The 14501-nt window shown below is 43.3% G+C and overlaps 1 protein-coding gene across 2 annotated transcripts in view; it reads right to left on the bottom strand.

The window, feature by feature from the left end:
* MIB2 (MIB E3 ubiquitin protein ligase 2) overlaps nucleotides 1–14501 on the bottom strand; it is a 59915-nt gene that overhangs the window by 32971 nt on the left and 12443 nt on the right. The window contains exons 2-3 of one of the 2 annotated variants that reach the window (XM_089534317.1): nucleotides 13799–14139; nucleotides 12384–12555 (exon numbers count right to left, since the gene is read on the bottom strand). In XM_089534317.1, the coding sequence (XP_089390443.1) occupies nucleotides 12384–12555; nucleotides 13799–14045 (419 nt within the window). In that variant the 5' untranslated portion in view covers nucleotides 14046–14139. Of the gene's footprint in view, nucleotides 1–12383; nucleotides 12556–13798; nucleotides 14140–14501 lie in introns of those variants that run through there. The other variant, XM_089534319.1, reaches the window with a different exon arrangement.

The following is a 14501-nucleotide window of genomic DNA, read 5'->3' as shown; positions in this document are numbered from 1 at the left end:
AGACACATATGCATCCTCTTCCACTTGGACTACATTTTGCGACTCCTCTTGGAGGCATCATGTTTATGATCAGTGCTTCACAGAGCACTTCACAGTTTACCATTACACTTCTGGAGGTAAAAAAGTAAAAACAAGAGCTGAAATTCAACTCACTGTATCAATCGGGACTCCAGTTGGCAAAAGACCCAATCTTTACGGGAACATGCTTTTTGCCTACGTATGCAGAACCGACTTCCATCTGCAGGGTAAATTCTGAGTGCAGCATTTGGATGGTTTTTAAATTCCATCCCCCACCATTTATTTTTCTCCCTTGTCCAAGCAGAGTCTCTATATAAAGTAGGGAACAGATTGCACAGAAGAATTCAAAGCTTGGAGAAGATGCTGCGGGCATTTCTTAGCATCAACATTGTCCTGGAGGGCAAGTGTCATTTTATGTACAGCAATTTCCTCCTAATCCTCAACCAGCCAAAGGCCCCTCTAGAAATTTAAAGAGAGGCAGAATTTCTGGGTCAGCAGTGATCTGAAAATGAATATCTTAATTAAAATTGTTATTAAAGGCAATATTGCAGTGATTATATGCATCCCCAGGGATAGTTACACAGCACTCTTAATAGCCTTGGTTGTTATCCAGTATTTGGAAGCAAAACAACTCAAATTAGATTAAAATCCAGGAGGCACTTGGCTCCAGCTATTCTGCTTTGCTTCATTCTTTGGCCTTTCCCAGTCAGCAGGCTGCTGGTCAGATGCAATTGTGCAGTTCAAGGTTATACCTTGGCTATTGGGCACTACTTTCTGGCATAAACAGTTTGTTGTTGTTGCTATTTGCTTTCAAACAGGGATCTTACCAGGGATATATATACCAGGGATCCTGGAGGGCGACCAAAATGGTGAAGGGTCTGGAAACCATGCCCTATGAGGAACGCCTTAGGGAGCTGGGTATGTTTTGCCTAGAGAAAAGAAGGTTAAGAGGTGATATGATAGCCCTGTTTAAATATTTGAAGGGATGTCATATTGAGGAGGGAGCAAGCTTATTTTCTGCTGCTCCAGAGACTAGGACCCAATGGAGCAATGGATGCAAGCTACAGGAAAAGAGATTCCAGCTCAACATTAGGAGGACCTTCCTGACAGTAAGGGCTGTTCAACAGTGGAACACACTCCTTCCTTGGAGTGTAGTGGACTCTCCTTCCTTGGAGGTCTTTAAACAGAGGCTGGATAGCCATCTGTCAATGGGGATGCTTTGATGGAGAGTTCCTGCATGGCAGGGGGTTGGACTGGATGGCCCTTGTGGTCTCTTCCAACTCTATGATTCTGCGATTGTATGGAGGTCTCTTATTCATAACCACCATAAGACAAAGTCGACAGCAAATAAAAACAAAGATAAATACATACAAAAAGCTCTCTACCTCGTAACACTTAGTTTTCGCTCTGTGTGCCAATTCTTCTTGGCAAATGGGGCACACACCAGCTAAGGTTTTTGCCTCCGTCGCTTTAGATGTTGCTTTTCAAAGCCAAAAATCAAAACAAAAGACCAGAGCTTACAGGCACATATTCAAGAATTGTCACAAACTGCAACGCTTGCTATGTTTCTGCTTGGGATTCACACCGACAGCCAGAGCGGAGCTGCCATTCCCCCAATTATCTTCACCGACAAACCAAGTTCTAGTGAGGGAGAAGAGAAAAGCGCTTTCTGCTTGGAGAGATTTCTACCTGAACTTGGTGTTTTCCAGCTTCCATCTACAACTGCAAAGCTGTCATAAAATGAAGGGAAAATAGGTTTTGGCTGCCACTGGAGGAACAGAACAAATCAGAGGAAGAAATGTGATCTCTACTCTACCTGCCTAAAAACAAGGCAGCAATTTTTTTTGCATTATGACTTCCCTAATTTTCTGAGCCTATGAGAGGAAGGTTGGAAGGGTTACTTTTGGGGGATTACAATCCCCCAAATCATTCAGATCATATGGGGATTCTGGGACTTGTAATCCAAAAATATCTTTTAAAAACTCTCCGTGGGGCCTATTTTTGGTGCAAAATGGTGCTTCATAAGGTGGCCGAAACAGGTATATGGCAGCTCAGAAGGTGGAGCCAAACCAAAAATGATGACCCAGAGCGTGGGGTTCAGTTTCCTGATGGACCCAAAGAGCTGCACACAGGGATGATGGGCTTGCAAGTCCAAATGTACTCTGAAGTGACTACCAATCAGACATACCAACAAAATGAATATGGAATTTGCCTGGTAAAGGTCACAAAGAACCGGTCAAAGGCAACCCATTAACATGACTGTTTATAATTGTGAAACTGACAAGTAAAGGGCTATTTTTTCTCTTTACTTCTGATTGTACTTTCTGCTGTTTGTCATATTATAATCAGAGCTATAACTCTGGAGACCAGGGTTTGATCTTGCAAGGGAAATTAGTTACACCACAAAAGGAGTGATGACAGCACTTGTTAAAGTTAAAACCATCACTACCGGAATCCTTCTCCAGGATGGGAGCTGGATCCCCAAATAACTTTTGCAAGTTCTGATTACAAGCAATTAGTTACATGCAATTACGGTATGTCCAAGCACTGCAGGAAGCCATATCTGAACAGCAGTAATGCAGAACTGGATATCTTGGCAGAGAACCGAGTGTGGGGCTCATACTCAGAAAAGCACCATTTCCAAAATCTGACAGTGATCAGATCGAGCCATTCAATTGTGGTTGGAAAAAAGGCTGCTGACAGATGTGCATTTTAGGCAATTTTGAGGTTTTGTTAAGAGCAGAGAGTTTCCTTCCCCACCCCACCCCCAGCAGCTAGTTTGGGTAAATTCATTTATGACCATAATCTACTACATCTTTGCCCCCAAAGCGGAGGAAGAGTCTGGCCTTCAAGGCTCTTTCACCTTGGAGGCACCTAATGTTGGACGAAATGAGACTTTATAGCTAGCTCTCTGCATGGTTTCCCTGGAGGCTTGATGGTTATTTAACATGAAGTAATTTATCTGAAAGTACTGCCAGAAGGGAAGGGGGCTGGAAACCAGCTGCTGAACTGTGCTGAATTTATTTTCACACAGAGGATACTCAGACAAAAAGGGAAGGGGAGGAAGATGCTTTAAGGTTTTTGTTTGCTTTTCCCCATGCAGTTTTGGACAGGGAAGTTTTGGAGAGAAGCAGAAAGAGAGGAAGGCCACATATTAGATGGATGGACTCTATTAAGGAGGTCATGGGTATGAATTTGCAGGACCTGAGTAGAGCAGAGGAGCATAGGGAGTCTTGGAGATGTCTCATTTACAGGGTCTCCATGGGTCAAGATCGACTGGAGGGTGGATGACAACAACAAAGGCAGCTTCACATCCTTTCACAGATGAAAACCAGAACCTGTATGGCCAAGCAACAACAGGGTGGTGAAAATGGAAAAAGTTATTAATGAGGAAGAATACACAAGCTAGGAGAGGCTGCAGATGTTTGCTTTGGCCTGAGCCTGCTGGAAACAGCAAGAGTCCTCCTCCTTCTCCCTCTTCCTCTCACCCTATTGAGTTAATAGTTAATATTAATAATAATTTCAGTAGAGCAAATTACTTTTGCACTTTGATGTCAGTTTGCAACAACTAAAGTAAGCCGAGGACAAAGAGGGAAGTGGGGAAGGAGAGGGAAATTGGGACACATGAAAAGGGGCTGAAAAGGTGGCTCAACAGAAAATTAATTGGGACAAATTGGGATAGCTGGAGGGCACACAACTTCAGTAGGTCTGGGGCCAATTTTCCACTCTTATGACTGGAAACCACAGCACAGCTCCTCCCTCAAAGCAAGAAGTCTACTTCTGGGTTGGGAAAAAATGTTATTATTCTTCTCTTTTTATATCTATATACAGCAAAAGCATGTGCATAGAATGTGCCTTCTTTTAAAGAGGAATCATACTACCTGGAGTGAAACGCTCCACATTTTAACACTTCGGACTGGGAAATGGGTGTCTATTGCATGGGGGGGGGGGGGGGGTTAACAGCCTGAAGGCTTTTGGGATTGGCTTTATTGTTTTTATTCTAATGGTGAAGTATAATCAAAGCCAGAGGCAAAACACAGTCATAGGGATGGGAACAAATGTCTGCTTAGAATTAAGGAACAAATAGTATCTTAATATGCTTAACCCAAGGAATTTGTATGTTTAAAAAATGAAGTCTCATTCATGAGCTATTCCCACTCACTCCCCATTTTTGTTTCGGTTGTCTAAGTTAGGACCCTTCTCCTCTCCCCCCCAAAATTTTTTGTTGTTGCTGCTATTTTAAAAGGAATGAAATTGAGGAAACTCCAATCTACCACAAATCAACCATAAGACCTAACAAGGTCTAAACATCTCCAAAGAAGGAGACTCCATCACACTACTGATGAACAGTTTTCCTAATGTTGAGGTAGACTCTCTTTTCCTGTGGTTTGAATCCATTGTCCTAATCTCTGGAGCAGAAGAAAACAAGCTTGGCCCATTTTCAATATGACATCCTTTCAAATATTTAAACAAACCATATCACCTCTTAACCTTAGCTACTCCTCCTAACTTGCTGTCATATCCAAATTTCATAAGCTTGCCCTCTATTCTATCATCTAAGTCATTTGTAAGTATGTTGAATAGCACTGAGTCCAGGACAGAAGCCTCTGGCACCCCACTGGTCACTCCTCTCCAGGATGAAGATGAGGCTTTGGAGAACACCCTCTGAGTTCAGTCAGTCAAGCAATTAGAAATCCACCCATCAGTTGCATTGTCTAGCACATAGTTTATTGCCTCGATTGCATGAATATTATGGAGGACTTGGTCAAAGACCTTACTGAAATCAAGATATGCTACATCCACAGCATTCCCTTCATCTACCTAGCTTGTAACTCTATTTTAAAAAAGAGATAAAATTAGCCTGGCGTGACCTAACATTCAGAAGGGGAGATATATATATATCAATAACGAAATATTTCAGCTGTCATGGTATTTGTTGGAAGTCAAACTCTGCCAAAAATATATGGTCCAACAAAATTCCTTGCTTGTCCTACAGACAAATTTCATTGTCCAGACAGTGGGAGAGGCAAGAAGGGGATCAGATATTTTGGATCCTGCCACTTGCACCTTATTAACCAGGTCATCTTGTTGACTAGGACCAGTTCCAAAATAGGTGACCCCCTTGTTGCCTCTCCCACTGCCTAGAAACAATGAAATGTGTCTGTAAGACAAGTAAGGAATTTTCATTATTAATATATGTTTGGTCATCTCTTCCAGGAAGGCATAATTCAAGTCCTCAGTGTGACTTGGTCTTTAGCAGATCCACAGATTTGCATCACTGTTGTTTATCTCCCCCTTAATTTTTACCAAGATGCTTTTAACCTGGCTTCCAAGTTTTAAGTTTTAAACCGAGGCTGGATGGACATCTGTTGGGGCTGCTTTTATTGTGTATTCCTACACAGCAGTGGGTTGGACTGGATGACCCTTGTGATGTCTTCCAGCTCTATGATGCTATGATTCTAAGTCATGGCTCTCTTCAAAGGTGTAAAGATCCCAATATATAATAACCCTCCTCCTCCTTTCCTGTTTGGTCTCTTTCTTGGAAACAGGTTATACTCCCCTCGATTACTACATTCTAATCATGAAGCTAATCCCATTGGGTTTCAGTGATACCTATTATATCATAATTGCTTTGTTGTGTTAAGAGTTCATCTTGTTTATTTCCCATGCTCTGCGCATTACTGTAGAGACATCTAAGACCATGGGACATTTCCCCTAGCTGCCTATGGTTTTTTAAGGTGTTGTCTGATGACTGACACAGTTGCTCTTTTGCTGTCCTTGATCATCACCAAAGAGAGAGAGAGAGCTGAATTAATTCTGTAGCACCAAACTCACAAAATGGTCCCTGGTGCTTCTACTTCTATGTTTCATATTCCTCCAAACGTCTACCTCCTGTGTATGGGAACTGACCTTCTCCTCAGAGACATCCCCTGTATGTTCCTCATCCTGGACAGTCTGCTCAAGAATACCTCATGGTTCCAGGAGGTTTAAGAACACCTCATATTCCCTAATATGCTGAAGAGTAGATACACAGGCCTTAAGCTCCTGGACCTTCTCTTCCAACAGGGCCAACTTGCACCTGATGTAGGTATAGCTACTTACAACCTCTGGTAAGAAGACAAACATACCACACAGTTGCTGCAGGCACCCGCAGTAGCTCCCCTACCATTCAAATTCAGTACTCTTAAGCAGGCACTGAAACAGAACTCCAGGCTTCCTCCTACAAACTTCCCCACTACTGCCTGTTTGCAGAGCTCCAAAGACATGGGGTGGCTTCTACTAGCCTGAGGACCAATTCAACGTATGAAAAGTTTGGTGGTGGATTGGTTCATGGGAGTCCTAATTTAGGGGGGAAGCGGGATACAAATAGCAGCAACAACGGGACCAGCATCAAAAGGTGAATCAAAGAGTACCAGCATCTTTTAGCTTCAAGCTCTTATTTGCAAGTAAGCCTCAGGAGAGGCATTTGGACTGGTTTGAAGGGGGGAAACCCTTAGTTAAAAAGTGGAAACCAGCTGATGAACTTATGGCAGACCACAAAGTACCCCTAAGCGCCAACTGCCCTGTTAAGGTCTTGCAAACTCAGGGTCGTGGCATCCTTGATTGAATCAATCCAAATGAAGTGTGGTCTTTCTCTTTTCCTACTTTTTTTTACTTTACCGAACAGTAGTGTCTTTTCCAATGAGTCATGTCATCTCATATGTCAAAATTACAGGAGCCTCATTTTAGTCATGGCCAGCTGATGAACTGCAAAACCCCAGGCCAGCTGGATCTGGCTCCCTAGATGGACCAAATTATGCCCTAGTATTGGAGGTTCTCACTCCTGTGAAAGATGGACATTAGGTATTCCATTTGGCACCTGTCATAGGCATAGGCATCAGGGAAAGGGAGCCGCCTGGATTCCCAAGGAAGGCCAAATTCAGCCTCATGTTTGATGTTTCTCATCCAAATTAATGAGACTTAAAATGGCACACAGTTGAAAGACATTTGACTGCCACACAGCATACTACTAGTGAAAGATGACAACAGTGAACTGGAGCAGAACTGCCTATACTCCAAATCAACAGACACATTCACCCAGCATTCCCAGCATGGAGACTGAAACAATAAAAACAGTGGTTAAGAGCAAAAAAGCTTGTGAAAGTCTGCAGTAATACACTGAAACCACTATTCCAGCACAGCAGCTTTTTAGAAAGGATTTTCTAACTGTACTGAAAAACCTCTTTCCCACCTCCAGATAAATGCAGAGCTGTTCTGCCCCATGCGGAAATCTTTAAAAGCATATATTAGTCATCTTGAAGTTTCTTTCTGAACCGAGAACCTGGTGCAGCGGGATCATATGGTTAGCTCCTCTGCAATTTACAAAATGACATAGGGGGAAAAGGAAAGAGTATGTTGGGTAGGTAACCTAGTTACAGTCTCTACCTTTTACCATAAAAGCTCACCTGCAGGTCCCCAACCCCCTTTGTTATGTGTTTCAGATCTAAAGCTTAGCTGGGTTTTTTTGGAGGGTGGGTTAAAATAAAAGGTCACACTTCCTTTTCTTTGAGGCATAAGGATATAGGGAGGAATAAAATGGTGAGGCAAATTCAATGTATGACCACACATCAATTCATGCAGTTGAAAGTCACCATGGAAACTTGTGCAACTGCAAAAAACAGACCTTGTGTATAAGATGAGGGCAGGTCTGGAGGCCAAAATTATGGATTTTGATATGACCCATGGATAAGTCAAGGGTAAAACTTAGGGGCATGTAAAAAAGGATGTAAGGATGAATCAAGGGGAAATGATGCTAAAGATCTTTAAAGATTTTGATAGGTGTAACTGTTTGTGCTCACCTTAAAGGCTGGATGGACGGGGTAATAGAGGGGGTTGATGCTTCTTTTAGGTGCTCTGAGAAAAGATTAAGCTCTCACCTTTCACCAGGGCATGGTTCCCTTTTTGATAAGAATTAAAGTACAATATTTGCATTGAGCCGTGGATAAGTCAACCAAGGTTTTTTCAGTCCATTTTTTGACTACAATTTCTAGACTGATACATGGGTATACACTGTAATTGCTGCGGTCGTGGTGGTGTGTATGTGCATGTGTGTATGTTCAATGACGTATGTTCTAATCCGGTTTTCATTTTTGATAGTTTAATCTCATTTTAAATTTTGTATTGGGTGAAGTTTTAATTACGTGTTTTAAAATTTTATGTGAGCCGCTTTGAGTCCCTAACTGGGGAAAAAGTGGGATAGAAATAAATAAATTAATTAAATTAACAAATAAAGAAATACTTTAGGGTCCAAACAACACACTATACCAGAAATAGAAATCCTGTATCGCATGCATCTTCTAGACTACCTACATTTTTGGTTAAAAAAATTATTTTTCCATCCTGGTACAGTGATTTTGCATCCAGAGAAGGCGAAGAGTATCCTCCTGCATCGTCCTTAAGGAGATTTGTAAAAACTGAATTGGGCATCTGTTTGCATTTTTAAAAGTTTTTTGGGGGCCCCAATGAGTCACAGTGGGTCAGAGAGCTGAAAAACTGCCCCCATGACTGCTTGAGGTTGCCATGTTGTTAACTGGTGTGAAGATGGCTTCAGATTACACTGAGTGAGAGATCTCTAAGAGACTCTGGCCCATTACAAACGGGCATAAAGTACGGACTGGGTCCGTATAAGGGTTAGAAAGGGGTGTCCCTTCTGGACGCCCCTAACCCTAATACGGACCCAGTCCATACAAAATGGCGGCGCCCATTCCACACAGGGGCCACCATTGCTACATCACCACTGCACCGCCTCCAAACGAGGCAGCGCGGTTGTGACATACTGGCACCGCACCAGGGTGCATAGAGTGCCCTTTCCGCGGCGCCAGAAGGAGCTCTGAAACGGAGCTCCTTCTGCGGTTTGCACAGCCTTTAGACAGCTGCACCAGCGACGCAAAGGAGAAAGGGGCCCCTCCTCCCCACCGCTGTCGGGTGTCCTTGGGGCATGAAGCCCCAAGGACACCCCTTTCCAGGCCGCGGGGAAGCAGCCTTTTGCCACTTCCCCGCGGCCTGGAAAGCGACAGATCGGGGCCTCGGAGGCTGCTGTTCTGGCAGCGGAGGCCCTGAACCGGCGGGGAAAGGGGCGGGAACAGGCCGCCCCAAACGGGCGGTCTATAAACCGCCTCTGTTATTCTCATGTTGGTCTTCACTGATGTATCTTTATACTTGAGGAACTTGCTTTGAGCCTGGCCTGTACTTGATGTATCTTACACTTGAGTATGTCGACCCCTACATTAAACTAAGGCTAATCTAAAACAGTCAGAGAGATGTAGTTGTTTCTTGAGACCAGGGTGTGATTCCCTGCCTGGCCCCACTGGACATACACACTCTCAGCCCCAGAAAATTCCATGATAGGGTTGTGTTAGGGTCTTCATAACTCGGAAGCAACTTGAAGGCATACATCAACAAACAGCAACAATTTAAAACAAAATAGAAAGAATCTGATCTCTTCCTTCTGGTGATATTGGAAGTGTAGAAGAGGAAGAAAGTGTGGAGAAGCCAGTAAAGCTAGCTGAAGGCTGGTTCTTGCTCATAACAACCAAGCTTTAGTATTACATCTGAATGCAGCTGTTACATGAAGACTCTTTCCCTGAGATGCCTTGTTCTGTCAACCCCAATTTACATGCCATCTCAATTATTCAAGTGAAAGTTTAAATACCCATCTGCATAGAAGATACGTGCTTTACATTGTGTTTAAAAGAATAGCTTGACGCCTGAGGCCAAATTTCTCTTAGCAGTGTGGTAGTATTTTAACACTCTCTCCAGGTAACAGAACATCTGTATAGACAGACAGTGGGGAGTGATACATTTGGAGAGGAGAATGTGTACTACTTTTCCTAGTCTGGTTATTTGAACTGGTCAGATCATACACTGAACTGCTAATGATTTACGTTGCCAAGGAAAACTTGGATGGACTGAGCCAACTGCACAGCCTTGACACCTACTGCTGTTTTCACCTCCACCTCCAGAAAATCTCTCAGCAAACAAGGTATCAATCCACAAACTGAAACTGTGCCATTTCTTCTGTGGCAATGGTCAGGGAATCTATTTCCTACATAAAGATGTTAACTGAAAGGGCGCAGGAGGGGACAACATATGTGTGCAGGTATAGCAAGTAAATGAGTATAGTTTCCAACAATTCTGGATTGCATAGGTCTCTCCATGGTACACCATTATTTTCTTTCTTTCTGTCACTTCACTTCTCTCTTTCTCTCTCTTCTTTATCTTCCCTTCCTTTCTTTCATTGCTGTCCCATTTTCTGATCAAATTTTTCTTTCTTCAGCATTTATCATTTCTTTTTCACTTCATCCATCCATCCAAGTTTACTTTCTTTCTTTTATTCCATTTATATGATGTCTTTCTTCCAATGTGGGACCCAAGGTGTCTTAGAAAGCCAAAACAAGATCCGCTAAAATCTAAAATTTTCTTCTCCCACTCCATTTCTCTTCCTCTTTTTCTTTCCTATGCCATATCTCTCTCTTTTTCTCTCTACCTCTCTCCCACTATTCTACTCTATTTCTCTTCCACACCATTTCCCTCTTCCTCTCTCTGTGCCACACTATTTCTTCCCCCATTCTGTATGTTCTACATAATTTCACTTTCTTCCTTACTGTCCTCTCTCTTTATGTGCCACCCCACTTCTCTTTTCCGGGTTACAGACCGCTGAAAAGCGGCGGTCTGCTGCTGCCACTGGTTGCAACGTCCAGGAACCGCAGCAGCCAAACGGTGCGGTTCCCGGACACTGCACTTCCTTCGACCCAGAAGAGATGCCGCAAGTGCCGAACCGCGCACTCGTGGCATCATTTCTGGGGTGTGACGTGCAGACGCAGCACATCCGCTACATCAAGATGGCAGCGGCCGTGTGGAACGGTCGCCGCCATTTCATACGGACTCAGTCCGTACTAGGGTTAGGGGCGTCGGGAAGAGACGCCCCTTTCTAACCCTAGTACGTGCTGAGCACGTACTTTCCTGCTCGTTTTTAACGGACCTTTCTTTCCTTGTGGCCACATTTCTACAGCCCACTTGTAATCAGACCTAGGGAAGCTTCTATGTCCACTGAGGGTCTACAGATATACAGCCCATGCCAATACAAATGGTAATAATGGCCCCATACAGACAGGCCAAAATAAAGCTGCTTCGGGCCACTTTGGAGGTATGCTGTTTAAATAATGCATATGTCCTAAGAGTCCAGAAGCCACGCCAAAGCCACGATCCAGTCCTAAGGACTGGAGCACAGCTTTTGTGTAGCTTCCAGACTCTTAGGACGCATGCATCATTTAAACCGCATACCTCCAAAGTGGCCTGAAGCAGCTTTATTTTGGCCTGTCTGTATGGGGCCAATGTCAATGTTGGTCCACTGTCTTTTTCTTTTAAAAAAGGGGGGGGGGGGAACAGTCTATGTTCCATCTCATAAATGCAGTAACTGACTCTGCTTCAAAACATGGAAAGAGTGACAGAATTCAGATTCCAGCCTCTTATTTATCTTACTACATGAGACAATGAGGGAAATGGAGTATGGGTCAGTGAAAGACTGAGAATCTATGAGTAGAAATGTCATTCTCCTTTTCCTCCCTTACTCGCCCTCATGGGAGATAAACCTAAACATGGTGCAGGCATACATGATAGGATTTTAAGACTTCGATGCCAAGAATGTCTGCTAATGAATGAAAGGTCAGTTCAAGTGTAACACTAAACCACGTTTGAGAGATATGTAAATGAGCCTGTACATGGTGTGTAAAGGTTAATATGCCTCCACATTTTTTGTGGCATCTGTCTTACAGTTTTAAAGTAACCACAGTTCTCCACTGCACGTCTTTGAGCTCTAGTTAGCAAACAAACCAGGATTATAAACAATGATCGTGGCTTGCTTGATTTATGTATCCATCTATGTCTCAAAAATTATAACTTTTTCATATGATCAAATCAGCCCATCTGAAGAATAAAGCACAAATCAGTCTATAGCAAGAATAGCAAATGTGTATAAATTTATAAATACACTAAACCCATTAAAAGATTTTATCAAAATAGCATTTACATCCATGTCAACCTGCAATCAAAAATCCAAATCATGTTTTTTCCTAAACACACACATTCACACACCTCAATTCCTTATATAAAGGAAGGGAAGGAGTGCAAGGAAATTTCCAGGTGCTTTAGGATACAACTCCCATCATCCATTCTTAACACAGCCAATGATAATGTCTTGTATAACATCTGAAAGGTCAAGGCCCTTGTTCTAAAATAAGAAAAACCACAGGTTCTACTGGCCTAGCTATCACTTGCCAAAGAAAAGATGTTTTGTTTGCAGATGGCAAACAAGTTAGGAGACTTACGGCTGTGAATGGGCAGTTTCGTAGCGCTCAAAGGCATGGGATAGGTCATGCTTATTGTTCATGTAACACTGCATGCACAGGTCATAGTCAAAACAGATCTTGCACTTCCAGCGCATCCCACGGATCCCATGCTTTTTGCAACAGTCACAGATGATATTGGGATGGCGGACACCTAAATGAGAGAGGGAAAACAGACTTATGTCAATGCCTTGAGCACAAGAGCCACCTAAACTATGTATGGTTATCAATTATTTGTTTGGTTATTTCCTGCCTTTTCCCCAGTTTTGCCAATGTTACTCTAGTCACCTTCTCACTTCTTTCCTTGCCATCACGGTTTGGCTCTACTCTGTGAGAAGGGATGCTCAGGAGCAATCTGACCCAGCATGTCATGGGTCATGGTGAGCAAACACTGATGATCTGATTCAATGGTCTCACTCAGTGTAAGACATTTTCCTGTGATGATGAAGCCCCAAAATTTCATAATCAAATTCTGACGCAGAACTCAACTTGAACTGCCATGTCTTAAGCATTCCCATAGCTACCCCATAAACTCCAGGAGACACTAAACCAAGCTCCGTAGCAACTGCAGACATTGGTTCTACAAGGAACCTCATCATTCACGGAGGCAGAAGGGTATGAACAACCACCCACATCAGGAAGGCATCAGGACCAGTAGGAACATGTATATGTACTGACACAGCCTCTGTTCAGCAAAAAAACATAGGCCTGTTACCGACTGCCAAAATAAAGCTGCTTCGGGTCTCTTTGGAGGTATGCTATTTAAATGATGCATGGTTCCTAAGAGTCTGGAGGTCGCGCCAAAGCCACACTCCATTCCTAAGCACTGGAGGGCAGCTTTGGTGCAGCTTCCAGATTCTTAGGATGCATGCATCATTTAAACAGCATACCTCCAAAGAGACCCGAAGCAGCTTTATTTTGGCAGTCTGTAACAGGCCATTGTTAAGAGCAAAGAAATGCAAGTGCCCTTAACTGTACTAAGAGAATCTGTTAAAAACATAGAAGTCCTTAAAAACAGGGGTATCCCTTCAAGAACTGGTTCGAAATGTTTGCAGCTGGTCTGAGGTTGGCCTCTGGAGATCAAACTAGTTAATTCTTCAATTCTGGACCTTCTGCTCCTGCAACAGCACAAGTCCTATCTCTGCAGAATCCAGCTACCTTGTTGAATTTGCTTGTTTCTGATTTCCACCTTCCACAGCCCTCATACACCTCCACTGTGTATGATCCTATCTTTACTCTAGAGCTCATGCTTACCATCATACTGCTTTTCGGCCTCAGACAGAATTTGAATTTACCTTCCCACCCATGGGAGCCTATAATCTGTAGTCTGCAACAGGAGAGGTGGATGCCAATAGCTCGTGCCTGTACTAGAAAAAGCAACAACACACCAAACATACCTATTTGTGCGTTATCGTACAAAAGAAGATCATAAGCCCCTTGGAATCCAGTCCGATAATTTGTGCGGGTTCCATGATCCCACTGGACCACCACAGTCTTATCTGGTGTTGTCGGGCTGCCCTGCCGACCAATCTCCACCACTGTACCAACATTTCCTTCACCGTTGTCCTGGTTGCTCCACTTCCAATCCATACCACGGACCACCCGCATTCCAACCTGCATGCTTGCGTAGGGGTCCAAGTCCATAGCCCAGTAAAGGCAACCTCAGCTTGACCACTGGCTGGTAGGCTCATGACACAGAAGGCGGAGAGGCATTGATGAAACCTGTTTATCTATTTAACTAGGGGGGAAATCCAGAAAGAAGGAATTAAGAGATCTGAAAAGGCATTGCTTACATACTTGAGAAGACACCATCATAACCATAAGGTCTAGAGACCTTTTGAAAAACATATGAAACCTTGCACAGAATGGTATATATAAAGCCATCAGTACTCAAAGTTGAGGTTCAAATTTTAGGCAGGCCATAGAATCTTATGTCCTCGAGAATATTTCTTGTTTGTCATGTCCCTTCAAGTCATTTCTGACTTATGGTAACCCTGATGTGAACCTATCAATGGGTTTTCTCTCCAAGATTTGTTAAGAGGAAGTTTGCCATGGCCTTCCTCTGAGGCTAAGAGAATGTGACTTGCTCAAGGTGGGAAC

This window comes from Sceloporus occidentalis, unplaced genomic scaffold, assembly GCF_023333645.1.
Source record: "Sceloporus occidentalis isolate IW3139 unplaced genomic scaffold, rSceOcc1.0.p SCAF_8, whole genome shotgun sequence".
Classification (NCBI taxonomy): Eukaryota; Metazoa; Chordata; class Lepidosauria; order Squamata; family Phrynosomatidae; genus Sceloporus; species Sceloporus occidentalis.
This window is presented reverse-complemented; position numbering and strand designations above follow the sequence as displayed.